This window comes from Notamacropus eugenii, chromosome 3, assembly GCF_028372415.1.
Source record: "Notamacropus eugenii isolate mMacEug1 chromosome 3, mMacEug1.pri_v2, whole genome shotgun sequence".
NCBI classification, from domain to species: domain Eukaryota; kingdom Metazoa; phylum Chordata; class Mammalia; order Diprotodontia; family Macropodidae; genus Notamacropus; species Notamacropus eugenii.
The window spans coordinates 297,590,156-297,618,009 of record NC_092874.1 but is presented as its reverse complement, the minus strand read 5'-3'; the positions used below and the strand labels follow the sequence as shown (position 1 = coordinate 297,618,009).

Genomic DNA, 27,854 nt, shown 5'->3' with positions numbered 1-27,854 from the left:
ATAGGTTTTCATACCAAAACGAGTGTGCATTTTATTCCTTCCTTTAGTCGAATGTGATGAGAGTAAGCTTCATGTTTTTCTCTCTCCTCCCCTCTTTTTCCCTCCACTGAAAAGTCTTTTGCTTGCCTCTTTTATGAGAAATAATTTGCCCCATTCCATTTCTCCCTTTCTCCTCCCAATATATTTCTCTCTTGCTGCTTAATTTCATTTCTTTAAGATATGATCCCATCCTATTTAATTCACTCTGTGCTCTGTGTGTGTGTGCGTGCATGTGTCTGTGTGTGTGTGTGTGTGTGTGTGTGTGTGTAATCCTACCAACTCCCCAAATACTGAAAAGTTTCAAGAGTTACAAATATTGTCTTTCCATGTAGGAATGTAAACAGTTCAACTTTAGTAAGTCCCTTTGACTTCTCTTTGCTGTTTACCTTTTCATGCTTCTCTTCATTCTTGTGTTTGAAAGTGAGATTTTCTTTTCAGCTCTGGTCTTTTCATCAAGAATGCTTAAAAGTCCTCTATTTTATTGAATGACCATTGTTTCCCCTGAAGTATTATACTCAGTTTTGCTGGGTAGGTGATTCTTGGTTTTGGTCCTACTTCCTTTGACTTTGGGAATATCATATTCCACGCCCTTTGATCCCTTAATGTAGAAGCTGCTAGATCTTGTGTTATCCTGATTGTATTGCCACAATATTTGAATTGTTTCTTTCCAGCTGCTTGCAATATTTTCTCCTTGACCTGGGAACTCTGGAATTTGGCCACAATGTTCCTAGGAGTTTCTCTTTTTGGATGTCTTTCAGGTGGTGATGGGTGGATTCTTTCAATATTTATTTTGCCCTCTCATTCTAGAATATCAGGGCAGTTTTCCCTGACAATTTCATGAAAGATGATGTCCAGGCTCTTGTTTTGATCACGGCTTTCAGGTAGTCCCATAATTTTTAAATTGTCTCTCCTGGATCTATTTTCTAGGTCAGTGTTTTTCCAATGAGGTATTTCATGTTATCTTCCATTTGTTCATTCTTTTGGTTTTGTTTTGTGATTTCTTGGTTTCTCATAAAGTCATTAGCCTCCATCTGTTCCATTCTAATTTTGAAAGAACTATTTTCTTCAGTGAGCTTTTGGACATCCTTTTCCATTTGACTGATTCTGCTTTTTCAAGCATTCTTCTCCTCATTGGCTTGTTGAACCTCTTTTGCCAATTGAGTTAGGCTATTTTTAAAGGTGTTATTTTCTTCAGCATCTTTTTGGGTCTCTTTTAGCAAGGTGTTGACCTGCTTTTCCTGTTTTTCTTGCATCTCTCTCATTTCTCTTCCCAGTTTTCCCTCCACCTCTCTAACTTGATTTCCAAAATCCTTTTTGAGCTCTTCCATGGCCTCAGCCCATTGAATGTTGATTTTGGATGTTTGGGATACAGAAGCCTTGACTTCTATGTCTTTCCCTGATGGTAAGCCTCGTTCTTCCTCATCTGAAAGGATGGGAAGAGATGTCTGTTCACCACGAAAGTAACCTTCTCTGGTCTTATTTTTTTTTTCCATTTTTTGGGCATTTTCCCAACGAGTTACTTGACTCTTGGGTCCTTTGTCAAGAGTAGGGTATACTTTGAGAATCTGTGAGATCTCAGTTGCTCCAAGGTGGCACGATCAAGCATGTGCTGCTCTGGATGCAGAAAGGGATTTTTATGTCCAGAATCTTAGCAATTACCTCTCCACAGCCACCTAGCCTCCAGTTCCATCAAGTCAGCACTGGGGGCTGATTTTCAGATAAGCTGTATGGGCAGGTGTAACGGGACGAGTTAGAGCCAACCCCTATCCATTTCAGGACGCCACACTGAGAGCCTGCCTAGATAACCTAGGGGCTTGTCAGTAGGGGTGGAACTAGATGGATTTCAGGAGGAAGGGTCTCGTCTTTGTTTGCAACGTGGCAGTTCTTTGTCCTGGCTCCGGATGTCCAGTGGAGAAGACACCCATATAAGGAAAGGTGATAGGTGATAGGTTCAATGTGAAAGGTGATAGCTGATAGGTTCAACGTAAGGCTTAGGAATGTTTTACATAAAGACTACATATGCATGTGAATGAGATGAAATACACGGAGTCTTCACCACCTTTGTCTCCCGCCCCATTTCATTACTCACGAGATCAAGGCCTCTTGCTGGACAAGAGCCTTGGGTCGCGGTCAGGGGTTCCCGTAAATGGTCTAGGGGACCCCAACAGGCAGGGTCGCCATTCAGTGTGAGACAAAGACCAGCTAGGCCAGGTCCTCCACCCAGGGCTGAGGTAAGACTCAGCTCTTCAGTGCCCCCAGGGGTTTTTACGCTGTATGGGCTGCTGTGCACCCTCTGTGGCTGCTGCCTGCTGCTGGAGCTATAGGAAGGCCCTGCTCCCTTCCTGGCCAACTGAATAAACCACATCACAGATCTTTGGCGCCTGTGGGTTGAGGGATCTGAGAACCTGCTGCTGCAACTGGAGATTCCACAACTGGAAATTCCACTCCTGAGGTGTCCTCCTTCCAGAGTCTCATCGCGTTGCTCCACGCCACATCAGGCGGGCAAGGCCAGGCTGGGCTCCACGCTCCGCTCAGCGTCCAGAACAAACGATGTTTCTGTGGGCCTTTCAGGTCACCGTCGGCTGAAAATCTCCTCCACTCTGTTGTTCTCCACTTCTGCTGCTCCACGATTTGTTGAGAGTCCCTCTCTACAGGTATTTTGTGGGCTGTGTGGGGAGACCCTACATAAGTGTGTTTTTCTAGTCCCCCATCTTGGCTCCGCCCCCCCACTCATGTTTTTTCATATTAACGAAAATCCACCTCTGGTCTCCCTTATCTATAGAAAAAAAACCCCTTATAATAAATATATACAATTCAAATTCCTGCAATTAAATTTTTTTCAATTCTTCTAACTCTTCCTGAAACAAGTATTTCTGCTACATAGATGACTGAACTCTTTCCTTTCCTAATCTTAGGTTACACTTTGCAATGTCTTTTTTGCCATTTTCTCTGCCCACCTTTGCACTGAAATCACCAAATATCAAGGTGTATATTGACTTCATCTGGAGAAATCTACCGTTTTTCTCCATAGAATTTCTTGTCCTCATCTTTTGCTCTGATGTTGACTCCAAAGCTCCAAGGAGGTTTCGGGAGCTGCTTTATTTGTGTTTGGCTAATGAGATCTGTAAAGTAAGTAGGCTGAATCACCTGAGTCACTTCTTGTTTGTTAGATCCAATGATATCAATCCTTTTCTTGATTTCTCAAAGAGCCTGTGAGCCATCCTTCCATTTCCTGATTTCTGTGGCTTCATTTATAGCAAAAATGTCAATATTGATACACATGCTATCCTCCAATGGAATGCTGAATAGGAATCAATGGAGAAGGATCTCACATTTAAGGAAGTGCAGTTCAACTGAAGTTCAAACTATACCCAAAGGACTATACAACTGTGTTATATGTACCCTTTGACCCAGCAATACCACTACTAGGTCTGTATTCCAAAGAGATCATAAAGAAGGGAAAGGACCCACATGCACAAAAATGTTTATAGCAGCTTTTTGTGAGAGCAAAGTATTGGAAATTGAAGGGATGCTCATCGATTGGGAAATGGCTGAACAAGCTGGGGTGTATGAATGGAGTGGAATACTACTGTGCTATGAGAGTGATGAGTAGGCTGATATCAGAAAAACCTGGAAAGGCTCACATGAACTCATGCTGAATGAAGTGAGCAGAACTACGAGAACATTGTACACAGTAACAGCCACTTTGTGTGATAAGTAACTTTGATAGACTTCGTTCTTCTGAGAAGTACAAGGCTCTAAGACAATTCCAAAAGACTCGTTGGAAGAAATGACATCGACCTCCAGACAAAGAACTGTGAAGTCTGACTGCAGATTTAAGAGCACTATTTTTCTCTGTTTTTCTTTCTCGTTTTTCCCTTTTCTTCTGATTCTTCTTTCACAACATGACTAATGTGGAAACGCGCGTAATATGATTGTCCACATATAGCCTATATCAGAGCGTTTTCTGTCTTGGGGAAAGGGAAGGGGAGACGAAAGGAGAAAATGATTCTGGAACTCAAAACCTTATAAAAGTGAATGCTGAAAAGAAGTATTTTTTTAAATAGAAAAGAAAATGAGGTTCAAAGCTGCAATTTCATAGCCACCTTCTGCTTCCTTTTCTGACACTGTCTGTTATCACTGGAGTCCTGCAAGAGGGATGCCCACAAATTTTGTCTTTTTGTTTTAGGAATTGCCATGGCCAAAAGTCACCACCTGGTGGCGAGCCCATAGCTAAGACTGCTCAGGATCCTCATGCTCCTATCTCAGCAGCCTCCTCTTGTCCGATGCCTTCCCTGCCCCAGTTGTCAGGGTTCTCGCCATCCTCATACTGACTCATTCATGTACACGGAACAGAAGAGACGCTCTCTGAGGACAGAGGCCACTTCACTGCTCTTTCTGTATCTCAGTCCCTACAATGTAGCAAGAACTTCTCAGATTATACAGAGCTGAATGGACTTACCACCTCCACACTGATCTGGGGCTTCCATTCCCCATTATCCATTGTGGTGTCCGATCCTTCCTATCCCAAAGATCATTCTCCTCAAAAGAGAAAATAGAAGTAAAGGAGAAGATTGTATCAGCTCATTTATGCCAATCCCTTCCTTGTACTTTCTCTTACCTGCAACATAGCTTGCTTGCAATGCACTCGCACGCACGCACACACACACACACACACACACACGCAGAAATTTACACTTGAATCTAAAATATTGAAGCGAGTTAGACCTAATTATGGGAAATCGAATGATTCCAACCATTCTCAAGTTATTTCCACTTTTTCAAGAGCTGGAGTGGGAGGATAAGAAGGTAGTCTAATCGGCACACAAATAAAGGATGTTGAGAAATAAAACAGATATTAAGGTACTTGTGGAATTCACACACGAGGTTTACGTAGACCCACTCCCCGCGCGCTCCCCCGCCCCAGCTTGCCCCCGCGCCCCATTGTCCGCCCGCCCCACGTTCGCCCCGCGTTCCCCCAATGTTCCTCCCGCGTGTCCACGGTAGCGGCCGACGCGGACGCGATCGCGGCTGGCGGGCGGGGGAGGGTCGGAGCCGTTTCTGCAGGTACCTTCTCTGCATGTACCCGGGCGGGTCAGGGCCGGGAGAGGAGGGGGCGGGGGAGGGGCCAGGGCTCGGGCACGGTGCCCTCCTCTGTGCCAGGACACGGCCGCCCCCCCAAACCTTGGCACAGAGGCGGCCCCTCCCCTTGTCTGCCCCCCAAACCTGGGCACAGCTCTCCCGCCAGAGTTGCCCCTGGGGCAGCTGCCTCTGGTTCATCCCCTAACCTCTCCCCCAAATCCCCAGCATCCAGGGATGTCGGTAACCGAGTTGGGTCCCTCGGTGCCAGGCCTGCTTGCCCCCTTGCTTCCTCTCCCCACAAACAACCCCAAAATGGAGTTGCCCAGGCCCGGACTCACTTCCCAGTGCCAAGGCCTGGCATGCCTTTCCACCTCCCTCTGGGCCAAAGTTGTGTTGATTTTCCCAGTGAGTGTGTGCATACACGTGTCTGTGTGACTTGTGTGTATTTGGAGAGGGTGGGAGAGCTGGCAACAGTCCCGTGCCCAGACCTGATGCACCCTGTCCCCTGGCCCCAGATGCACCCCTTGGCTGGCCAGACTGGGACTCATCACCCACTCTTTGCCTGGTCTTGGCCAGGCTCATCCTCCCAGTGCCAGAGGCCAGCTGCCCTCCAGCTTACCCTCTAACGTGGGGCAACCCCAGCCCGGGGATGATCCTCCCAGGATGAAGGCCCTACTGCCCCTGGCTCACTGGGTGACCCTGCCAGAGCATCATGGCCCCCTTCCTAGTTCCTCCCTGAAGGAAATCCTCTCAGGCCACTGGCCACTTCCCTCCACTTCCCCTGAACTTTGCAGAGGTGAACCAAACTCAGACTCCCGGCACGTGCAAGTGATCCCTTTTCGTTGGGTTAGCAGATCCTGAAAAGGACTGTGGAGGGTGTTGTGGGTCATCGCTGGGCAGATGAGAGAAGGCCAGGCTGCTCCACGCTGGAGCTATTGAAAAGTGTCAATGTTTATGGTTGAAACCTTACCAATCCCCCAGCCCCTTTCTGGGCAGCCTGGAAGAGTCTGTCCATCTCTGGCCCTGCAAATTCTGTTCACAGTCTGGGCAGATCCTGTGTGCTCACCAGCCTGAGCCAACAGGAGTCCATCCCTGTGGGTCAGTGACTGCCAGAGCAAGACAGTAGGTGGCCTTCAGATGAAAGTCACTTGGCTGGGGAGGCATGTGAAGGTTCAAGGCAGGGGGATGGTAGCATCTTGGCCTGACAGTCCCCAGGAGACTGTGGGAGACTAGTGAGATTCTGGGTAAAATCAGCTCTCATTTGCACATAACAGGATGGAGTGGGGTGAGTCAGGATAAAGCAGAGGGATGTAGGGGGCAGGTGCCCCAGGTTCTAACACCACCCTGGCCCTGCTGGTGACCATGTGATGGCAGATGAGGCAGTATCTTTCTAAACTGGGCTTTTATCCTCTCACATGAAAACAAAGGACTCTTCTTGATGAGCGCCACCTTATTGGGGGCCAGTACTGTGACTGCCTCTGAAATCTCCAAGGGCCCTTTCAATACTCATATTCTATGGTTGTAGGTCAGCATAGGAAGTAGTAGCAGAGAGAGAGTTCTGCCTTTACTGGGCCTGCAACCATGCCTTGTGCTGTTCAAAACATGGGGGTTTTTTGAGGGGGGGAGGGCAGAGCAGGGATTAGATTATGATGACAGAGGGTAGGGTTGGCTTTTCTCTTTGACTGTAGAATTCAGAATAGTCAAGAGCTTAGATTCTCTGTCTTTATGATACTGGAATGCTGAAGATAAGGCTACCTGGCAGACCGGGGGCTTTCCTTGGCAATTTGGGGGGTGCCCATACAGCCTTTTCAGGCCTCCCCTGGGATGTGGTTAGGTTTGTATCCACAACAGCCTGACTACTAGCTGTACTGCTTTGTTTGAGGCCTCGGGCAAAGACTCCACCCAAGCATGGGGGAGGGAGGGTGAGAGCTGATGCTGATGCCCGAGTGGGTGGGCATTCAAAGACTCCAGTGGGGCAGACTTGATTACCATGTGGGGGTGGAAGCTAGCAAGGGACATCAGGCCAGCTGTCTGCCTTGGCTGCTGCCGATTTCCCTCTTCCTGTCCTTGCCAAGTGGGCACCCTATCTTCAAAGAAGCTCACGGGTCGACCAAATGGGCTTCCTTAGCCAGGGAGACATGTGGTTTCTTGCTTTTTAGGACAAGTCTAGTAGGAACTCTCCCTGCTAGCCAAACCAGGCCTTCTTGTTCTCCCAACTGGCAGAGACATCCACTGGGGTCTCTGTCCCACGACCCAAGCAAGCATCTTGGAAATGAAAGCAGTAACCCCCAGAATACAGCTTCTGGCAAAGGTCACAGGCCCTCCAAAATCAAGGCTGGGTATATTAGAGATGGTTTTATAGCATGGATAGACTAGGAAACCAAGCTGAGATCCCCTACAACCTGGTCTCGTCTGTAATCTGAGTTAGGGGTGGTCTAATTCATGTTCATGACATCCATGTCTCCTAAGGCTGGGACAGCCTCCCTTTTGTGTCAGCCCTCTGTCACTGAAACTTTGCTTGTGCAATCCTTGACAATTCAGAAATCCCTGAGGAGGCAGTGAGGTTGGAGCTGAGGGCGCTGGGGGACAGGAAGGCCCAGGGCCTGCTTTGGAGGCTCTTCCTGGTGGTATGGGGACCCCTCGAGAATTTACCACTTGTCTGTTTACTCATTTGTAAAGTGAGTTCAATAATCCAGTTGTCCATTGAAGGCTCTTACTAAAGAAACACATGACCTAAGGGGTGGGGTTAGTATCTGATGGTTAGCTTGGACCCCATCCACCCTCCAGAATGATCACAGAACTGGGTGCTGTTGGGGATGAGGGGAAACAAAGACATGGAAGGGAAAGCAGGCCTTTCCCTCAGAGTTAACAACTATGGCGAGAAGGAAATTGTGTGTGTGCGAAGCGACCTGAGAACAATCCCAAGGCAAGTGTCAAAACCCCAGATTCAGTAAAGACACCAAGGGAGACATTCCAAATGGAGGCTGGAGAGAGAGTGGGGGCAGCGCTTCACCAGGGAAGCCACCTGCAAGAAGATGTCACGGCCAGCTCAGGCACAAAGCTGGCAGGCTTGGCCCTGGTGAGCAGCCACCCTCAGCGTCTGGGAGACACTTCAGAAACTCTTTAGGAAAGCGCCTCTCTGTCCCAGTGCAGCCAGCTTTCCTTTTGGAGGAATCCATCCCTCCCCTTCAACGTCTCCCCCATCAGGCTCTTCTCAGGGGGTCCCAGAAAATCACACCTAGTCAGTCAGTAAGCACAGCTTCTCATTACTTTTTGCTTCTTCCAGGAATTTCTAGCACTTCTAGAGTGAGATTTTGATGATGTCTCGACGCAGTCAGCGCCTGAGCCATCGTTACCATGTTGATGATGATGGAGGCAGCAGCAGCAGCAGCAGTGGAGGAAGTTCCCTGGTGGCTGGTCAGCACACTGCCTTCAAGGACAGTCCCTTAAGGTAAGCCACTCCACAGCGACCCTAGGTCATCTTCCAGATCACAACCACTCAGGGCAGCCAAGGGCCTGGCCAGCTTCCATGTGCACCTTTCTTTCCTGCCCCCATCTTTGGTGGAAACATCACTCTAGTGCTTTCTTTCCCCACAAATGCGAGAATTTCCTGTCCCCAGCACCGTCTCTTCCCCTTCTACCCCAACCTGGGCTGCTGCTGCCTTCACTCTCTGAGAACAGGAACTAGGGAGGGGTGACTTTGAGCATTGAGAGGGCCAGAAACTGAGGCTTAAAGCTGGGCAGGGAACAACCATCATGTGGCCCAGTACCCACGGTTTCTGGGGTGAGCTGCAGGGCCTAGCAAGAGCATAGGAAGCCATGGGGGTGATGGACCTGTGGGGGAGGAGACAGGTTCAGGTGGCTTTAGCTCCTCTTGTACCTCATCATGGTGGTTCCATTTGGAAAGAGGCCCTGCCTGGCCCATGGGAGCTGGGGATTTGTTCCAATGTTATAAAGGATTCATCTGTTGAAGGAATAAGAACAGAAGAGGGCTTTGGGGATCATTTCTTTTCATCCTAGAAGCTCCTTGAAAGTCTCTTCCTCCTCCAGGCCTTTCTCCCCCTGTTTTTCTCCTGCTTCATCTCCTTCACCCTCTTTCCTTTGCTCTTCATGCTTGGCGCCCCCCAGGACTCTGAAGAGGAAATCTGGCAGTGTGAAACGCCTCTCACCAGCCCCTCACCTGGGCCCTGCTTCCAATCCTCACACTACCTACTACAGTGAATCAGTGGTCAGCGAGTCCTACGTCAGGGGCCCCCGGGTCGCCTCGGTGGACAAAAGCTCCATCCTACAAGATCAGCTGGACAGCGATGTCTACTGGAGTGAACGTGGTGAGCTCTGGCCAGAGCTTGACAAACCCGAGGGCTTGGGCTGGGGAGAAGGAAGGAAGCTCCTCCCTGTCTTCTAAAGATTCCTAAGGAGGCTAGTGTCTGTTGGGAGTTACCTTACTCCTCCAGGTTGGCTCATCTCCCTGGATCCTCCCAGGTGGGAGATCCTTCCATTCTCCTGAAGCCCCTCAGTCCCACAGATGGCACTTTTCCAGATCTGGGTGACAATAACCATGCCTCCTAAGGCAGAAGGCCACCTGGTTTTGTGCAGCCAATGAGCTAAAAATCATCTTTACATGTTTCAGTAAAGTTCCATTACACTTAAAAACATAAAAAGTGTTCTTACCTCATACAGAAATAGGAAGGGGGCCAGATTATGCCCTTGTGCAGAACTCCATTCCTGCCCCAAACCACATGGGGGGGGCTTCTGGGCTCAGACCCCCAAAGGGGTGGGAAGTCTGAATTCTGAAAAGTTCTGCCAGGTGTTCCACCTCTGGCAGCTGCTGTTGCTGGAAGCCTGAAGCTCCCTGCTTATCAGGCACCTCCATGCTCTGTGCAGGTGGGGACTTGGTGAGGAGGAGGAGAGGCCTGGGAGGTGCTGAGAAGAGTAAGATCACTGGACTGAATGAGGGCAAAGTCACCTATGATATCTATGGATCTTCCTCAGGATACTCCTCGGAGGATGACTCTGCAGGTAGGCAGCACTTCCTGCCTACTGGAACTCCATCCCCTGGACGCTGCCCCGTGTACTTTGAAGGGTGCCCCATCCAGGGGGGATGGGGAGAACATAGATTTCAGATAAAAGGAGAGAGAACTCTGCAGTCTGGCTCCAGGTGGGGGTTTGGAGGTTGGGAGGGCCCAAGCCTCAACATGGTAATGGGGATGCCTGAGGCCCACTTGTGTCTCCTTCTGGGTGGCTCCTCATGTCTTCACTTTCCTGCAGGGCACACACTTATGGACCAGCCTGGCTCAGCATCCTCATTAAGGAATGCTGCCTCCCAAGTTGGCGCTTTCTTGTGGGTGGCCATCACTTTTCCAGGTGGGTTCTGGGAGTGGGTGGGCACACTGCCCAGGGCAGTCCCTGCTGTGGGCCCATAAGAGCTTCCTCATTCCTATGCTGGGGCACACCAGGCCTGGGTGCTAACCCTAGGACAGTGTGTGGAGACAGGCTTTTATGGCAGGATCCCCAGGCACAGCTAGAAAGCCTTGGGAGATTCAAGGAGCAGCTGCAGAGTGGGCAGGCTGGGAGCAAGCTAACTCTGGGATAGGAGAGCGAAGCCTTTGAACCCCTCTACTGGGACTTTTACAGGTTGGCTCTTTGGCCTGTTCTACTGGTGGCTGGGCACTACCTGCTACCGCCTGACCACAGCTGCCTCCCTGCTGGACGTCTTTGTCTTAACCAGGTCAGTGAGGCCTCCCTGGGCTCTGCCAGAACCAAAGAACCCATGCTTGAAAAAGCTTCACCACCCTTGAGCTCAGTTCAGCTTTTGAGACTTTTGTGCCATGAATCTTATGACAGAAGGTCAAGTCAGGGTCAGGGGTGTGCTGGAATCAGCTGGAACCAGCTTGAACCTGCTCCTGAGTGTCAGCTACCAGTCAGGGCTCCTCTGGGTATCTAGACTGAAGAAGAAGATGGGACAAGTTGTGTGTGCCTTCACCTCCTTCAGAACTGCTTGTTAACCCTTCCCCAGCACATGCCAATCCCCATGAGCACAGGTGCTGCTCTATTCCTGAGTATCTTGGAGGAGCTGTCCCCTCAGTAGTTCCTGCCTCTCATCTCCACTGACTCTGGTGGCTTCACCTTGGCCAGTTGGAAAGTCCTGAGCTCCCAGGGGTTGTAGTCTCTTCCCAGTCCTTCGGGTAGCCAGGCCATCCTTACAGTTTCTCTGTGGGGGGTCATGTCCAGGTTTCCAGGCAGCCTCCAGGGCTGTGTCCAGGAGCCTCTAGAGCAGGGGTAGGGAACCTGCGCTCTCCAGGCCACATGTAGCCTTCTAGGTCCTGGGGTGCAACCTTTGGACTGAGGCCAAGTTTTACAGAACAAATCCTTTTCTTAAGGAGATTTGTTCTTGGAAGTCTAGATTCAGTCAAAGGGCCACCCTTGAGGACCTCAAGTGCCACATGTGATCTCCAGGCTGCAGGTTCCCTATCTAGCTCTGGATTCTTGGGGCCACAGGCTAGGCCCAGGGAGACTAGCCAACCTTGTCAGGGCTTACTCCTTCCAAGTCCCAATTTGACAAGCACTGAAATGATTTAGCCAAAAGAAGCCTGCCCAATTCACTAGCATATAAGCACATTCCTGAGAGCCCTGGGAGGGAGATGCCTTCCACCAGCCCTGTCACCTTTCATAACAACATTCACACATTTGACCAAGGTCAAATTTTCTCCTTCCACTTGACCTCGAGGGCTGTCCATAAAAGCCCAGAGCTCCCCATCGTAGCTGTCCCAGGGTGGGGGCACACCCTTTGTTGGTTTCCTCAGCAGCTCAGGGAGGGTCGCACAGGAATCTGGTGGGGAAGACCAGGCACTAATGTCTCCTCCTTCATCCCCATGAAATCCAGGAGCTTTTCAACTCTGAAGAAGTTGTTTCTGCTTCTCTTGATGCTGTTGCTTCTGGCTTCGCTGGCTTACGGTGAGCCTTGCTGAGTCCCCAGGGCACCCTGCCAGCCCAGACAGACAAGGGCTTGGGGGCAGGGCTGCTGAACGCAAGTCTGGAAGACAGAGCTTTGAAGGGGAGCCTTTAGCCTTTAGGGGAAAAGGGACCCAGGCCTTGTATGGGAAAGTTCTTGTGCCTGAAATGGGATAGACGGCCTGTGTCTCCTCCTCTTGATCCAATCCCACAAGCCTTTCTTGTGCATCTTCTGTATGCAGGCCTCCCAGACTCATGCTGCATGCCTACTATGACAGTGCTGGCTTTACATGGGTGTTTGATCTGCCCCCTCAGTGGTCACTGTCAAGGCACTTGAGGGTGGGGGAACTGGTAGAAGAGCTGAGTCCACAATGAATGGGTTAGCTGGGCAGGACACAGCCAATGCCAGCTCTGGAGGCCTTTGCCCCTTCTCACTGGGGAGAATGGACAGGGTGGTCCTCCCTGGATGGTCCCAAAAGAGCTGTACTCTGTTCAGGAACCATGACATCACTTACCCCCTACTATGAGATGAAGCCCAGCTTGGGAATGGTGACACCACAAGCTGTCAGTTACCAGGACCTCTATTCAGCTGGCATCTCCTGAAAGCACTCTGATCCTCCAGAAGAGACAGGGCTGTATGTGGACCAGGCTTGGGACCAGGAGGCAGGACTTCTCCATGTCCTCTCCCCAGCTGCTTCTTGTCCCTCATTTTTCTCATAATCCAAAAGTGTGTAATGACTCCTGAAAGGATCATGAGAGATGCCTTTCCTGAAGGGTCTTGCCTTCCAGATCATGGGGCCCATAATGCATGCACCTTCCTTGGGCCAGGGTCTGAGCCCATGTGGATGTGACACTGCCAGACACAGTCCAGGTGTAGGTCCTCATCCTGGACATGTTTCCCTTCTGGTGCCTCAGCCTCTGCCTTCATTAGCCTTTCCTCCCATGTGCTAGGTGCTTGGTATTTTTACCCCTATGGACTACAGACATTCCACCCTGCTATGCTGTCCTGGTGGGCAGCAAAGGGCAGCAACAGGAGAGAGGAGGTGTGGGAAGCAGGAGAATCCACCCCATATTTCCAGGTGAGTGCCTGGGTGAGTGCCAGGAACACTTTGTGCAGGACAGGCAGACAGTCTGCTCACAACCAAGTCTGTTCCAATCAACCCCAGAATCACTCAGTCCACTACCATTTCTTAAGTGTGGCCTACTGTGTGTCAGGCACTGTGCTAAGGGATGGGAATTCAAAGAAAGAATTCAAACCCAAACAAACAAGCCCACAGTCCCTGCCCTGAAGGAGTCCCCGAGTCATGAGGAAACAACTAGGTACAATGGAGATCTACCAGGACAGATGGGAGTGAAGCAGTAGAGGGAGTTGGCTATGCTGTTTCTTCTGTGGCAGCCATACAGACTATTACCATACCATCTTTGAAGACAGTTCTGGCCTGGCAGGATCTTCCAGGTGGTGTCCTCTCCTAGCGCTGTCTTTGAAACAGCTCTGCAGCACTATGAGGCATCAGAGGAGGGGGAAGCAGGATTAGCCAGAGGAAGCTGCTTTTGTTTCCATTTTGTAATGAACAAAAGTCTGTTTTATTTCCCTTCTCCCTCTCCCACCCATTCAGAAAAATGAAAAGCAAACCACTTGTAACAAATGTGCAGAGTTAAGCAAACCAGTCCCTTTTTGGCCATGTCTAAAAGATCTATGTCTCCTTCTGCCTCCTCAGGTCATCTCTCTGTCAGAAGTTGGGTCATTTTCCAGAAAAGTACTTGGTCACTGCATCGATCAGAGTTCTAAAGTCTTTCAAAGTTGCTTCTTTGTGGTTCTTCTCACTCTGCTCTGCACCAGTTCATACAAAGTCTTCTCAGGTTTCTCTCAATACCACCTATTTCATTGTTTCTTAGAGCACGGTTGTATTCAATCCTTACACCATAATTTATTCAGCTCTTGCCCAGTTCGGGGGCAAGCCAGTAGTTTCCATTTCTTTGTCTTTGCTGTTTGAGTGCCAAGTGTGTGTCATGCAGAAGATAGGTCATTCATCTCAGTGGTGACAGTCTCTTCTTAATGGTCTGTGCTGTGGGGCAAGAGATGAGAATATAAATCCAGGCTATAATGAAGCCTTCATTTAGTAACCTCGATTTATCCATGGATTTCCATCTCCAAACTCATCAATCTTTGCCCCAGGGCCACTCACAAGCAGCATTAGGAGACTCTCTCACCTTGGATATGCAGATCCCTGGGGAGCCAGGGTCAGAAAACCTGGGCTCAAGTTTGAGCTTTGCCACTTGCTAGCTTTGGGACCTGGGGCAGTTCAATGCCAACCTCTCAAGACTCAGCCTCCCGCGTTCCCCCGCTGCCTTCAACTGAAATCATAGTTGCCTCCCCCAAAAGGCCTTCCCTAACACCTTGTCACACAGTGAAGTGATTCTGGAGGGGGGGGGGGTCTCCAGAAATTGGTAGCAGAGCCCAGACTATCAGAGTTGATCAAGCTGGGAAGACTTGAAGGCTGTGTGCAGATCCTGGTGTCTGCCCACCAGAAGCTTGGCCACCAGGTGATTGGATTTGGGGAGTCATGATGACTTGGGAAGCAGATAAAAAGACCAAACAACCTTTGCCTTCTGCAGCCACCTTCTGTTTGTGGACAGAGGTCAGGGGACCTCAGAGAAGGACAAAGAGTACTTGGTCTCCCTCAGTCCTCACACAGTCCAACCACAGTCTAAGTGGTTGACATTATTCCAGTGTAATCTGAGGGGTGACATGGAGTGGTGGGATAAAGGACATGGCTCTAGAAACAGCAACAGATGAGGTGCTGGATGTCAGATGCACAATGAGGTCCACGATTTTGGACACAGCCAGTGTCAGAATTTGATTTGTCTGACTTCTCATGTCAGCTGCAAGGAGTTTTTTTTTCAGATGTGGGGGGGAAAACAATCAGTGGAATGATCACTCACAGGCAGAAGAATTTGGAGGAGGCAAATCAGCCTCAAGGATTAGATTTCATCACATTTTTAAAGGCAACTAAAAAACCCCATAGTTGCTATTCCAAATGAGCATAAGGCAACAGAGGGCAAAGGAAGTCCAGGAGGAAGCTGAGAAGATCATTTTGTCCTTGTGACCCCAACACTCGGCATAGCCTGTTACACTTAGTGGGAGTGTATGAGTGTTTGTTGGCTGTCATTGTACTAAGTCCACAAAACAACGTGCAAGGGAAGAAGACACAACTATTATTTGTCAGTAAGAAAGTCCCCAGGCACAGGATACATGATCAGCACCAAAAGATGTCACAACGAAACCAAAGGACCATCTTCACGGAATGAGAAATGCTGGTTACACGAATCATTTCAGCATCAAGGACCAGATCAGTGACTGGGCCCCACAAAGGTCAAAATCCAGCAAGTTAGAAGAAAGGGGGACAAAAGGGGAAAAAACATACCGTACAGCTCCAACAGCTCCAGTCCTTCCTCTTCAGATGTGTCAACCACTCAGGCACGGCAAAAGGAACACTGACTCATAGCATCGTTTCCTAAGGATGTTTGACTGCTGCCCCAAAACATCACATTCCAGTGAGAAGGCCAGCAATCCTAGAGGCTGCCTCCGTCAGAGACCAGCGGCTCTTGGCAAGCAAAGAAACCAAAGGCAACACTGGATCTGAAAATAGGCCACTGGCGCAAGAGAAGAAGAGGGTGGTGACTAAAGGATACAAACAGTGGCCCCGTGAAACGGCAAACATCAGGAAGGGCCCTCAGCCTCCCTCTTCAGCTCAGTCCTGAGAGTGGAGGCCCCCAAATTCTTGAGTCAGCTCCTTCCCCTCTCAGTGACTCACCTTGTTAGGAAGCTGTTCCTGCCTCTGAAATGTGCCACAACTTCTACCTTGCCAGGACAAGCAAAGCAACTCTAACCCTGTCCATGTCCACAAAGTCTGAAAACCATTTTCACGTCTCCTCATCGTGTTGTGTGTTTCCAAAAGTTTTCTTGATATCATTGGTTTTTACTTAACCTACCTTTCCCAGTGTGTCTTCTCAGAAAGAGAAGCAGGGAATTTGGAAAAACCCTGCAAAGCTTGTGTGATCTACTAGTGAAAATCATTTTGAATTAGGTACATCTTTACACACACACACACACACACACACACACACAAACGCACACATCCCACTGACTTTGAAGACTTGTCTCTAGCTTTTGCTTTCATGTGACCCACCTTGCTCAGTGTATCCTTCCCATTTTGCCCTCCCACAGAGCCAGCCCTTAAGCAAAAGAATAAACCAAAAAGGGGAAGAAAAGTTCAGCAGAACACAGCAGGCGAGCCCAGCATTAGATGCAGGTTCCCTGCCAGTATTTCCCACCCTAGCCAGGACGGGAAGGGAAGAAGATCCTCATGGGTCATGTCTGTTCTTTCCATTTCCATGGTTGTCTGTGGTGCTTGTTTTCTTGTTCTCCTCATTCATTTATTCCACTTTTCCCCAGTTCATGTAAGTCTTCTAATTAAGCAGAGTTGTGGCTTCGTACAGCATAGTCATATTTCCTTGTATCCATAAGCCACTCCTCTGTCAATGAGTTCTTTGCTACCAAAGAACTTTCTTAGTGGTTCAATTGGTATGGCACTGAATAAGTTAATTTAGGTAGTTTTATCATTTTTATGCTACTGGCTTGACCTACCCACGAGGAGTGAGTACATCTCCAACTGTTGAGATCTCTACGTATGAAGAATGTTTTGTAATTGTGTTCATATAGTTCCTGTGTGTGTCTTGGCAGGCAAACTCTCAGGTTGTATACAGTATACAATTGTATACAGTTATTTTCAATGGAATTTCTCTTTCTATCTCTTCCTGCTGGATTTTCTTGATTAATGTATAGAAATGCTGATGGTTTTGATGGGCTTCCAACTTTCTTTAAGTAATTGTTTGAACTGGTTTTGTTTTAAACTGGTTTTTTAGATGACTCTCTAGGGTTCTCTTGGTAAACCATTGTATCATCTACCAAAAGAGATAGTTTTGGTTCCTCATTGCAGTTTTTTCCCTTCAGTTTCTTTTCTGCCTTATTGCTATATCTAGCAGTTGCTGTAACTGGTACAACACTGAATAGCAATGGTTGGCAATGGACTTTCTTCCTTTACCGTGATCTTACTGGGAAGGCTTATCCCCATTACATATCATGCTTGCTCTTGGTTTTAGTTAGATAATACTTATTTTAAAGAAGACTCCATTTATTCCTGTGCTTTCTAGTGTTTTTCAACAGGGATGAGGCATTTTGTCAAAAGCTTTGTCTGCACCTGTTGAAATCATATAAATTTGTTGTTTATGTTATTGATATAATCAGTTACATTTATAGTTTTCCTAATAATTGACCCAGGCCCAACTTCTTGGTATCAATCCAGCTTGGTCACAGTGTCACAATATATCTTTGTGATATATTCCTGTAATCTCCTTTCTTAGCATTTAATATTTTTCATCAATATTCATTAAGGAAATTGATCTATAGTTCCCTTTCTTGGGGAGACGTGACTCTCCTTGGTTTGGGTATCAAGATTATATTTTTGTCATAGAAAGAATTTGATAAGATTCTATCTTTACCTGTTTTTCAAATCGTTTATTTAGTGTTGGAATTGATTACTTTTTAATCATTTGGAAAAATTTGATTTAGTCCTGGGGTTTTTTCTTAGAGAGATCATTTATAGCTTGTTTCGTTCCTTTTTCTAAGATGGGGTTATTTAAGGGCTCTGTTAAACAGGACTATTTATATTTGTAAAATTCATTTCATTTAGATTTTCATTTTTATTATTGGCATGTAGTTGGGCAACAAAGCTCCTAGTAATTACTTTTATTTTCTCTTCATAGATTGTAAATTCACTGTTTTCATTTTCTGATGTAATAATTTGGTTTTCTTTTGTAAAAATTAAATTAGCCAAGGATTTATCTATTTAATTGTTTTTCTCAAAGCTTATAGTTTTATTTATTAGTTCATTGGGGTTTTGTTCTTTCAATTTCGTTCATCTTTCTATCGATTCAAGATTTTAATTTTGGTGTTTAATTGGGAAGGGATTAATCTGTTGGTTTTCTAAATATTTTAGTTGCATGTCTAATTCTTTAATCTGTTTCTTTGTCTCTTTGATTGATGTAAGCATTTGAAAATATACATTTCCCTCTAAGTCCTGCATTGACTGCATCCCCAAAATTTAGTTATGTCATTGTCACCATGAAATTGTTAACCATTTCTATGATTTGTTCTTTGACTCATCCATTCTTTAGGATCCATTCTGTAAGATCCATTCTTTTTCTCCAACTCCTCTATTTGTGTATCTTTCTGTTTCAAGCATATTTCTTGTAAATAACATATTGTTGGATTCTGGTTTCTAATCCATTCAACTGTATTCTTCCATTTTATGAGTGAGTTCATCCCATTCCCATTCACAGTTGTGTTCATTAAATGTATATTTTTTTCCATGCTATTCTTTTACACTCATCCTTTTGTTTTTTACTCTGTCCCTTCTTCAGTAGTCTTTTGTTTCTGACCTTTGCCTCCCTTAATCTATCCCGTCATTCTTCCCTCCCCCTCACCTTTCTCTTAGACGCTTTTCCTCCTACTTCTCCTTGCGTAAAATGAATCTCTCCATCTCATTGTGTGTGTATGTGTATTCTTCCCTCTTTCAACCAGTTCAGATGAGAATAAGGTTCGTGTTGCCTGTTCCCCTCTTCTGTCCCTCCCATTGTATAAACTCTTTCTAGTGCACCCCATTTATGAGATAACTTTCCCCATTCTTTCTCTCCTTCCCCACAACCTTCCAGTGCATTTCTCTTCTCCACCCTTCCATTCTTTTGAGATCCTCACAACATAATACAGTCATTCAGGTCGCTATCTATTTAGACTGCTTCTAGGACCCGTGGTGATCATAAAATTCTGAAGTGGTTACATGTATCATCTTGCCACACAAGGGATCTAAACAATTTGCCCTTTTTTAGTGACTTGTGATTTCTCACTCATGTTCACCTTATTATTCTTCTCCTGAGTTCTGTGTTTGAATGTCAAATTTTCTATTCTGTTCTGGTCTTTTCATCAGGAATGCTTGAAAGTTCTCTATTTCAGGAAGGGTCCTTATTCCCCTGTAGGACGATACACAGTTTTGCTGGGTAGTTTAATCTTATTGTGGGCTCTAATCCTAGATCTTTTCCACTCCAGAATATGATATCCCAAGCCCTGTACTCCTTTAATGTGGAAGCTTCTAAATCTCATGTGTCCTGACAGTACTGGATTATTTCTCTCTGGCTATTTGCAGAATTTTCTCCTTGACCTGGCAGTTCTGGATTTAGAACAGTTGCTGGGAGTTTTCATGTAGGGGTTTCTTTCAGGAAATGATTTGTGGTTTCAAGTTCTACTTTGCCCTCTGATTCTAACACATCTGGGCATTTTCCTTTGTAATATCTTAAAATATTATGTTGAGCTCCTTTTTTGTTCCTGGCTTTTGGATAGACAAATGACTCTCCAATTCTCTCTCCTCAATCCATTTCTAGGTCATTGGAGTTTTGTATGAGATCCTATACATTTTCTCTTGAATTGATTTTATTTTTTGTTGTTGTCTCCTAGAGTTATTAGCTTCTATTTGCTCAGTTCTAATTTTTAAGGAATTCAGTATTTTTGTGCCTCTTTTACTAATTATTCACTCTTTTCTCATATCTTTCTTGTACCGCTTTTTAAAAATTTTTCCTCTTCCACTCTTAAAATCACTTTTTGTTCATTTTTATCTCATTCTTTAACTCTTCTAGGAATTCTTGTTCAACTCTTATCCAATCTACCCTTTTTCTTGGAGGATTTGCTTAAAGATATCTTCAAGTCATTGGCTTCTTCTGTCTTTCTGTCTTGAGCCATAGTAGCCCTTTGTGGTCAGGTTCAGTTTTGTTTACTCATTCTTCCAGCCTATTTCTTGACTATGAACTTGATGTTGGCATTGGGCTCAGCTCACCTCTGGGCTTTCTTAGTTCAGTCCGCAAACTTTCAGTGCTTCCATAGTGGTGATATCTGTTCACTGCTATTCTTGTCTGAGTTGTGCAAGTTCCTGACTCAGGTTTAGGTCTTCTGGCTTGCGGGTGCTGGAGTTTCTGTAGAATGTTATTGGACTCAGTCATTGTTAGCACACTTTGAGGTTCTGCAGGTTCAGAGGGACCGAACTTATTGACTCTTCTTGCGTCTGGGTCTCCTACCCGAGGTATCCCACTGCAGGACTAAAAGTGAACATTGAGCCCCCAGCTGTGCTCTGGGGCTCAGGTCCAGAACCTCTTTGCAGAACCCCTTTCTTGATCAGTGCTCAGCTAGGGCCTCGCTCACTCATAACTGCTCCTCTCAGCCCTACGTCTGTAGCCTAGAAGAGTCATTTGGCCCCCTTCATGCTCCCAGGATAGCCTGGGATCTGCTCCTGCTCAGGGATTCAGTTCTAGCCCTTTTACCATCCTTGGGCAATGAAATGCTTCCCACTGTCCTGGCTGCCATTATGTTGGGCTCCTGGCCAGCCCCCACCTCAGTGTCCACAGCTCTCTTATTTCTTAAGCTTCCCTGGGCTGGAGAAATGACGCACAGGGATGTTTTCTTGGCTTTCCTCATGAGAATGTGGTCTGGCACATTATCTAGATGGTTAGAGAGGAGGTGGGCTGGGCTCATCAAAAATGCCCACCCTCCCTCTGTTCTCTTGGTTCTGCCCCTGTGCTGTGTGGTTGGTGGGGAGGGGACCTTCTGCATGCTTAGCCTCCTTTGTACCTCTTGGGGAGGTCTCTGACCTGGCTTTTTGCCCTGAGCTCTCTCAGCTTCTTTGCCATTTCGACCCTGGTGACCCTGGCCCTCCCTCATCACTCTCCTGGCTCACTGCCGCAGTGTCCTGAGTGGCCTCCCTGCCTCCAGTCTGTTCTGCACTCTGCTCTCAAAGGAACTTTCCTTAAGAACAGAGCAGACCAAGTGACTTCCCTCCTCAGTCAATGGCAGGGCCTCCCCTTTGCCCCCCAGAGGAAAACAGCCCCACCCTGTCTTTCCAGCCTTAGCCTCATTGGTCTTCTGTACTCCTTTCACACTCGGTGACCCTACCCAAATGGCTGCCCCCATGCTGAGAATTCATTCTGGTGCTCTTTCTTCCAGTCAGCCTGTCAACCCACATGTATTTATTAAGCACTTCCTCAGTGCCGGGTCCCGGCCTAGGGGACACAGGTACACAAAATGAAACCATTCCCATTGACCAGGAACTTCCATTCTCAGGCGGAGACCAACAATGCTTACGTTTTTGTAAATAGCGTAAGTGTGAAATGAAGAAATCTGCCGACAGCAGTTAAACGACCTGGTGGCTTTTAATGTCCTTGTCTCCTCCATTCAAATGGAAGTTCTTCGTACACAAGAAAGGTTTCCTTCTTGGTCCTTGTGTTCTCAGCACTCAGCCCCACCTCGGGCACACAGTGGTGCTTAACAAATGCCCAGTGCTCCTTGTTCCTCCTCCTAAGAGACTTTTCATCTTTGTGTGTTTTCCTCCTTGTTCCCAAGGCTGAACAGCATGTCCTGTCCAAGGTTCATGCCCTAGAAAGGCGGCTGGAAACTCTGGCTTCTGAATACTCTGCACGTTGGCAGAAGGAGGCCATCAGGCTGGAGTTGCTGGAGCTGCAGGGGGCCAGTGGGAATGGAGGTGGAAAAAGCCTGAGCCACGAGGATATTTCAACTCTCCTGGAGGGCCTGATGAGCCAATGGGAACCCACCCTGAAGAAGGACTTCCGTAGGGACACCACTGCCCACATCCAGGTGAGGAGAACGCTCTGCTAAGAAGACCAGGTCGGCAAGCCCAGCTAGTGGAAGGCATAGAGGTCTTGAGGTGAGGCAGCACTCTGGGCTTGGCAGGACCTGCCAAGTTCTCTGGGTCTTGTTGAACGCCTGTCTCCTTTTTTGTGGTCTCCAGGAAGCACTCACCACCCTCAGGGCAGAACATCGGCAAGATTTGGATAATGTTCTAAAGAAGATTTCTCAGGCATCCCAGGTAATCCAGAAGCTCTGACGCTTCTGGAGGCAGAGACACAGGGGATGGAGGGCGGGGGGAGGGCGGGCGGGGGAAAGGGTGCGGGGAGGGGGGGAGAGGGGGCAGAGACGTCTTGGGGGAGGTCACTTGTAGCTGGAAATGTTGGTGCTGCTGTCAGTAGACCTAACACTTGCTTACAGGTTTCTGGCCAGATTCCATACTTGTATGGGAGCATATTCGATTGACTCATTGTCCCTGAGAGCTCCTGTCTGAGGACTCTGGATCCCCTTGTCCGAAGGATAAGCAGAGAGCTTACTGATCTAAAGCAACCTAAGCCTCCTCCTGTAGCTCCTTTCTGGAACCCCTTTCCTGTACTGAGCACATCCATGCATGAAGACTAGGGAGGGATAAGATTGTCAATGAGAAGACTGTAACTCAACAGCTGAGTTTGAAACTCTTTTCAGGGACTGAGAAGTGACCTCACCACTCTAGGGAAAGTGGTTCATGCCTAATCTCAGCTGAGTTGGGGTCTCTGTCAGATGCCTCCTCTTGGTGGGATGATAAGAGAGGAGTCCAGTCTTTGAAAGGTCTAGCCCAAACTCAAGGTCAAGATTTCTGGAGCCCAACAGTTTGCAGAGACTCAGATCCTCCTTAGCAGACAGAGGGTCCACCCAGAGGAGACAATGAGTCCCCAGAGTGTGGTTTGGTGTTTTCATCAGTCTCATTGTGCCATCATCTTCCTTACAGGAGCTGGAAAGCTGGGTGCTCCAGCTAAAATCTGAATGGCAGAGGTAAGGCCCCAAACTAACTGGCAAAGAGAAGAGGAGGGAAGGAAGGCTAGAAAACTAGACCAGAGAAAGCACCACTGAGATTCTCTGGGGGGGTGTCAGTAGAGCCAGAATACTTGGGTTAGCATGTCCATAGGATTAATCCCAGCTGGTAAGGACCTCAGAGAGCAGATGAGGGTCCTGAGGCCTGGGAGGGAAATGACTTGCCCAGGGTCACACAGGGAGTAAATGTCAGGGAAGACTTGCACCCAGATCTCTGGTTCTGTTCTTTCCCTTTGATAGTGGTTCTGCTTGACTCTATCCTGTGTCACTAGCCAGTGGCTGCCCTTCCCTTTTCCTTTTGTCACTGTCTAGTTTGGCCCAAGAAGCCCTCCAGGAAAACATATTAAAGGCTATGGGTCCACTGGAGGCCCAGCTGGCTGGCCTGAGACAGGAACTGGCAGCCCTGAGCCAGAGACAGGCTGCAGCGGCAGAGGAAGTAGACCTTTGGCCACAGAAGATGGCAGCCCTGCGCAGTGATGTGAGTCCTCCAGTCCACCACTTAGACCACATGTGCCCCTCTCTCCAAGGTGGGCTGCCTGAGCATCTGCCCAGGGAGACCCAACCCTCTAAGGTGTCCACTGGGGTCCAAAGAGATCTTTTTTGGTAGACCTGAAAGCAGTGGGAAAATGCCAGTCACTTGGTTCACAGCCGTCCCTTCCCTGGCACCAGGAAGACATGCATAGGCTCTGAGCTCTCAGAGTCTTTCTAGACACCCCCTCCCCAGGTCCCCTGTCCCGGCCCTCTTTCTTCCTTACCTCTACTGTTTTGTGGATGGTCTCTGGTGGTTTCTAGGTGGAGTCTCAGTTCCCAGCCTGGATCAGTCAGTACCTTCTTCGAGACAAGGGCGCTAAGGCTGGGCTTCTTCAGCTGGAGGAGGTACAGGCCCAACTTCGGGACCTGGAGCACAGAATCCTCACTCAGGTGGCAGAAGGGCAGGTCAAATCTGCCAGTGAAGCTGCTGCCAGCCTGAGGCTGACCCTTCACAAGGAAGGAGTGACTGGGGTCACAGAGGAGGTGAGGCCTGCCCCATTCCCTGTCTGCCTGTCGGAGGTCATGGGTTTGCCCTGAGAGGAGCCTCCAGGGAAGGAAGGGGAAGCCCTGGCAGAGCAGGTAGCACACGTGGCCCTCTGGTGAAAGGGCTGGGCCAGTTCTGCAGGCAGCTAGGCCCATGAGTCCATCCATGCCTGTCTTTTAGGATGTGCACCAGATTGTGAATGAGGCCCTGAAGAGATACAGTGAAGACCGCATTGGGCTAGTGGATTATGCCCTGGAGTCCTCAGGTAGGTAGCCTGTAGAAAGCCAGAGGGCTGGGGACATGATGGTTGCCCATTAAGGGACAGCAGGAATTAAAAACTCATGATGCCCCTTATGGGACGGGGCAGTTGAAGGGCTGCCCTGGCAGTGACCCCTCATCTTCAGGACTACCTCTGTGTCCTGCCAGCCCTCAGCTGCCCCCACCTCACTTCTCTCCCTCTTGTTCTTTCAGGGGCCAGCATCATCAGTAGCCGCTGCTCAGAGACCTATGATACCAAGACGGCCCTTCTCAGTCTGTTTGGCATCCCCTTGTGGTACTATTTCCAGTCCCCAAGAGCCATCCTCCAGGTATGACAGAACAAAGGGCCCCCAGCTTGGCTCTCTGCCATCTCCCACCTTCTGTGGGGGCTGGGCTCTCAAGGTGGGAGGATTACACAATGGAAATCTATTCCATTGGCTGCCCACCTGACTTGTCACCTGACTTGTCTTCTGCCCACAGCCAGATGTTTACCCTGGCAACTGCTGGGCATTCCGGGGCCCCCAGGGCTTTGCTGTGGTTCGATTATCTGCCCGCATCCACCTCACTGCTGTCACCTTGGAGCATGTACCCAAAGCCCTGTCTCCCATCAGCAACATCCCTAGCGCCCCCAAGGATTTTGTCATCTTGGTGAGTATCTGAGCCTTGCAGCTCTCCATTCCAGTATGCCTGACAGCCATTTCTTAACAGCAGCATTGTGAGGTGAGGAATGGAAGGATGTGCCCATTTTACAGCTGGGATATTGAGGCTGGTCTCTGGACTCCACAACCAGCCCTTTCCCTGCTCCCCCTCTTCTTAGAGAGAAGCCAGAAGAGGACAGCTGACAGCAGTCAAGATTTCAATGCTGTCTCAGGGTCCTTTTATACAACTCCTTTATACATGGGTGCCTCCATGGCCAGGTGTCCCATGGGGGAGCTGAGTGGGGATGATGAGCACCATTCCCTACAGTCACCTCCTTAGGGCAGAGTTGGAATGTCCTCATAAGGAGGATGTGGGTGAAAAAAGTGGAGCCAGAGGAGAAGAAGAAACGTGTAGGGGAACAGGATGCTTCAGGACCTAAATCCTGATAGATGAAGAAACTGAGGCACCTACAATTAAATTGTGTGTCCCAAGCCATTCAGCAGCTTAGGGGAAGAGGCAGAGAAGGAGGCCAGGGGCTTGGAGGGAAAAGGATCTGTCTACTGAGTTAGTGAGAGATGCTGGAAGGTGAGGGGACCAAAGAAGGAAACATCATGGTGGCTTTTGCTTTCTCCCCTTTACTCTCCCCAATGTATCCCCCCCTACACCCCCTTCCTCCTCCTCTTCCACCTCCTCCTCCACAACCTCCCCTTCCTTTGCCTCCCTGGATAGATCTGGATTCATGTCCTAACAGCATGACCTTTCCTCTAACCCCCTCCCATCCATCCATCCATCCATCCATCCCTTCCCTTTGCTTTTCCTTCTCTGTAGGGGCTAAATGAAGATTCACAGTCGGAAGGGGTGGCCCTCGGGCACTTTACCTATGATAATGCTGGGGAGTCCATTCAGACCTTCCACTTTCAGGTATGGAGGGCTGGCCCCACAGTGTCCCAGGGAGGCTGGTGCTCTTGAAGGCTAGTTCACCAGCCATGGCGATGCTGTGGCTTTGCTAGGAGCTGCAGTTTGAGCCAGGACCCCATGGTTCTGATAGCAACCTGAGGGATAACATTCAGCCACTGAAGAAGGCCTGGGGGGGACGGGCTCTGGGGTCAGGATGTCCACCAAGGGATCACGAGCCTTCCTGACCCCAGTCTCCTCTTCCCACAGGGCAATGACACAGCCCCATACCAGGTGGTCGAACTTCGGATCTTAAGCAACTGGGGTCACCCTGAGTACACCTGCATTTACCGCTTCCGGGTCCATGGGAAGCCTGCCAATTAGCCTCTCCCCCCCAGGGCCTTTCCCCTCTTTCCCCCTTCAGACCCTCCCCTCCCCCAGCAAGCACTTCATCCCACTTTCTCGCCCTCTCCCACACTTCATCCCTTATGGCCACTGTGGCTTCTGGGAGAGATACAAGGTGGGAGCCTACCACCATGGAGCAGTTTGGCCCCACCCTGCCCTCTCTGATGGAGAGGAGATCACCAGCTCAGCTATTTGTTTCACTCCCCATCCTCTTGAGGGTCAGGTGGCCCAGCTCCCTACCAGGCCCTGCCTGCCCTCAGGAGGTGTATACACAGCTATGTATGATACGTTGAAGGTGTGAGTCAAGACATCATGAGGGCCTTATTATGCTCAGCAGCACTCAGAACCACAGCTTAGGCCACCTTAGCTTACCTTGCCCAAGAGTCTAGGTCAAAGAACTTGGTTTATTGAGGGCATGACAACTTGGGCAGTTCCAAAGGGCAGACTGGTAGACAGTCTGTCTTGGGCATGCCCCAGCAGGTGGCTAAAGCTCCCGTCCATGGTAGCATGCATAGTTCTCTTTACCATGGGGCATGATGGGGGCAGTCTTTGAAATCTGAAGTATCTGGGACTGGCCACAATTCCCTGGTGTTAAGTTTATTGGGATAGAGTTGGGGTTAGTTTTTTGGAGTTAAGGCTGGGATGGGAGGGGAAGGGCAAATTCTTTGGCCCTGCGGGCCCATTGTATTATGTATATAGATAGATATTTATATTTATACATAGATCTCTTTGTTCTTTGTTATCAGACAGAAAAGCTACGGGCTTCATTTCCGGCTTCCTCCCCCTGGGGCCCAGGGTGATATTCACTCCAGCTCCAGCTTGGGGTGGGGGGCAGGCTGTCAGGCACGGATCCTCACAGTGACATTGCCATCCTTCCTGCCTTTTACTGTAGGAGGGAAGGCAGGCCTTCACACCACAGGGCTGGCCACTGGTCCCTGAAGCAAGCAGGGGCACTCACTCATCTGCAGGCTTTGGGGGTCACCAGCAGACAGTGGCAGGCTGACCCTAGCTGGCCCTCAACCCAGTTTGCTCCCTCTGCTTCTGTTCGCTTACCAGGAAGCTGGCGTCTGAGCAGCCCTGCGTAGGAACCTACAGATGGGGTCTTAGTTCTTCCCCATCACAAAGGCTACTGTTTAATTCTTTACTTTGATTTTTTAATCAACAAATTCTAATTTATGCCTATGCAAATATAAATTTTCCCTGGGATCTGTGGCTTCTCCTTGTCCACCTGTTGCTCTTGAGGCCAACTTGGAGTAGTGGGGAAAAGAAGGTGGTATTCTGGTAGAAACTCCCTGGTTAAAGGGCGGCTTCCTTGCTGCTGAGTGAGGCCTGGGAGGGATTGTCCTGGGCATCGAGAGGGAGCTAAGCCCAGGCCTGGGCTGGGAGAAGCAAAGCTGGGTAAGGGAACCAGAGGAGGCTTTCTCATTTCTGCCTGCTCCTTTAAAGCTCACCCAAGGCCTCTCCTGGTCTTAATCCTCCCTCAGTGTGCCCAAATTGATGTTTTATACTTCCTTGTGTGTGTCTGCATATCCATACATAAACACACACCTATCCAGACAGACATTCCTCTGTGTGCCTGCTCCATCTTTCAGGAGCAGGACAGCTTTCTAAGGAAAAGAGCTTTGTGTCTGCCTTGGTCTCCCCCATAGCTAGCACAAGGCCTGCCACCCAGCAGACACTTTATCTGAGCATTGCTATTCACTTCAACTCAGGTGTAAAGAAAGAATATACTCTACAGCCTTCTCAACAAGGGGTCACCAGCATGCCTTTGACAGC

General features: G+C 48.7%; 1 protein-coding gene across 1 annotated transcript; it reads left to right on the top strand.

Annotated features, from left to right (window-relative positions):
* Positions 1-8,441: 8,441 nt before the first annotated feature.
* LOC140532095 (SUN domain-containing protein 2-like) lies at positions 8,442-26,057 on the top strand. The gene is made up of 17 exons (XM_072650639.1): positions 8,442-8,572; positions 9,250-9,449; positions 10,006-10,140; positions 10,390-10,485; positions 10,756-10,849; positions 12,315-12,411; positions 13,056-13,151; positions 21,575-21,826; positions 21,981-22,058; positions 22,785-22,828; positions 23,180-23,345; positions 23,660-23,881; positions 24,063-24,147; positions 24,354-24,469; positions 24,621-24,788; positions 25,608-25,700; positions 25,944-26,057. The coding sequence occupies exons 1-17, from the start codon at positions 8,442-8,444 to the stop codon at positions 26,055-26,057; spliced, it is 2,187 nt and encodes a 728-aa protein (XP_072506740.1).
* Positions 26,058-27,854: the final 1,797 nt, after the last annotated feature.

Excerpts from the sequence above, each read along its gene's own strand:
- LOC140532095 (XM_072650639.1), top strand. The coding sequence starts at position 8,442 with ATGTCTCGACGCAGTCAGCGCCTGAGCCATCGTTACCATGTTGATGAT. Across the intron at positions 21,827-21,980 it reads ACACCACTGCCCACATCCAG|GAAGCACTCACCACCCTCAG; the intron begins GTGAGGAGAACG and ends TGTGGTCTCCAG. Across the intron at positions 24,470-24,620 it reads CCCCAAGAGCCATCCTCCAG|CCAGATGTTTACCCTGGCAA; the intron begins GTATGACAGAAC and ends TTCTGCCCACAG.